This window comes from Protomyctophum parallelum, assembly GCF_964188405.1.
Source record: "Protomyctophum parallelum genome assembly, chromosome: 4".
Lineage (NCBI taxonomy): Eukaryota > Metazoa > Chordata > Actinopteri > Myctophiformes > Myctophidae > Protomyctophum > Protomyctophum parallelum.
In genome coordinates, this window is record NC_139700.1 from 7,365,859 (window position 1) to 7,367,488 (window position 1,630).

General features: G+C 38.8%; 1 protein-coding gene across 1 annotated transcript; it reads right to left on the reverse strand.

Moving 5' to 3' along the window:
• Positions 1 to 204: 204 nt before the first annotated feature.
• On the reverse strand, positions 205 to 1,119 carry LOC310857683 (phosphatidylinositol N-acetylglucosaminyltransferase subunit Y-like). Its single transcript, XM_083763471.1, has one exon. The coding sequence runs from the start codon at positions 713 to 715 to the stop codon at positions 503 to 505; it is 213 nt and encodes a 70-aa protein (XP_083619597.1). The 5' UTR covers positions 716 to 1,119; the 3' UTR covers positions 205 to 502.
• Positions 1,120 to 1,630: the final 511 nt, after the last annotated feature.

The following is a 1,630-nucleotide window of genomic DNA, read 5'->3' on the forward strand; positions in this document are numbered from 1 at the left end:
CAAGACAAATTTATCGCAGTCACAATATTCCTACTGGATTTACCATAAAATTACTAATATAAACACTGCTGTGACTATTAATCTTGTTCTATGTAAAGTCAAATCCAGAGTATTTCCTTGCCAACCCCATTTATGCACTGTAAAGAAATGCACCAAACCCTTATTCAAAGGAAGTAATTGTTTATTCATACTGTATAACCACCACCTCTGCTTCAAATAAGCACAACATTTAAAGCTACATTGTATTATTGTGAAATCAACCAGCCATTACCATTTTAACCCATTTTGGGTGGGAACCCCTTTGTGTTTTAAACATGTTATAATTTAGCCATTGAAAAATAGCAGATCTACAAGCTCATAGCGCACAACCGAGTGGCGCGATATTTTCGAGAAAATATTTATTTCAGAAAACTGGAGGATTTAGAAGAGTTTTCTTACATTTTGAGGTCAGGCCTAAATGGGTTAAATGAACAGATTAGAACAAGAAGAACTAAAGAGTATCCTAGTTGTGCCTAAAGAGTTTGATCCCCATCCAGCTCCAAAGGTGGAAAAAGACATAGACTGGGATGGTTACCGGCAGCAGAAGGCTGTAGAAACAGAGACTGCTGCTACTGGTACAGCCTTGGGGAAAGTTCTCGTCCACTGCAGCGGAGTAAAACAAGCCACAGAGAGACACTATGGGCACCATCACCACCAGGTTGGACAGGGTGAACATAATTGGTAGATGGGATGATGCTGTATAATGTTTAATAACTAGCAGTCTGACCTGTGTTATCGTTGTATCTGAATTAAATGTCAGTAGCCAGATAAGATTACGTTTTCAGTTAGCCATTTTATTAAATATATTTTAATATATTATATTAAATGTACTAATTGTTCTCAGGCTGCAGGGCTGGAACAAGGTGTGTCAGGTACAGTAGCAAAGCAAAAACTACTTTAATTTCTCCTCAGACTAATGTAGGGTGTATATATGCACTAATATAAGTCATTACATGTGGTCAGCTGATATGGATTTCAGTGTCTTCAGTTGTAGGCATGTGTCTCCAGTCAGAATGTGTATACGATAAGAAATAAGAAAGGACACTATTTCTGGGCCAGTTGGAGGCCCTTGTGTGTCTGTCTTGGTTTCTATCCCTGGGGTTCAGTTGGCGCGTCCGTGTCCTTCTGTATGAGACGTGCGTCCTGCGGGATCATGTTGGGGATGCCATCAATGATGGGGTAGGCGATGCCGAGCTCTTCGTTGACCAACTCGTTGGTCTTCTCGTCGTACCTGAGGAAGGATGAAAACGAACAATACTGTAACATTAATTTCCATGGGCCCGTTATCGAGATAGTCTTCATACTGCAGAGGAACAACACACAACAATACATGTTGTATTGTTGTGCATTTTCAAAATTATGATTGATTGAATACTTTAACAGTTTGCAAAGACAAGCACAGGAAAAAGTACAAAAACAAGGTCTAGGAGGAAAAAAAGTGCTGTTTGAAATTCTCCAATCTGTTAATACTTCAAATCAATCAACATTGAACATTACATTGGAGTCCCCTTTATATTCAACTCAATTCATCAAAAACATTTAATGACAGACAAATATACAACACTAATGATGGCCAAATGATGCAGCTGAA

Coding starts and splice junctions, on each gene's coding strand:
- LOC310857683 (XM_083763471.1), bottom strand. CDS start 715: ATGTTCACCCTGTCCAACCTGGTGGTGATGGTGCCCATAGTGTCTCTC.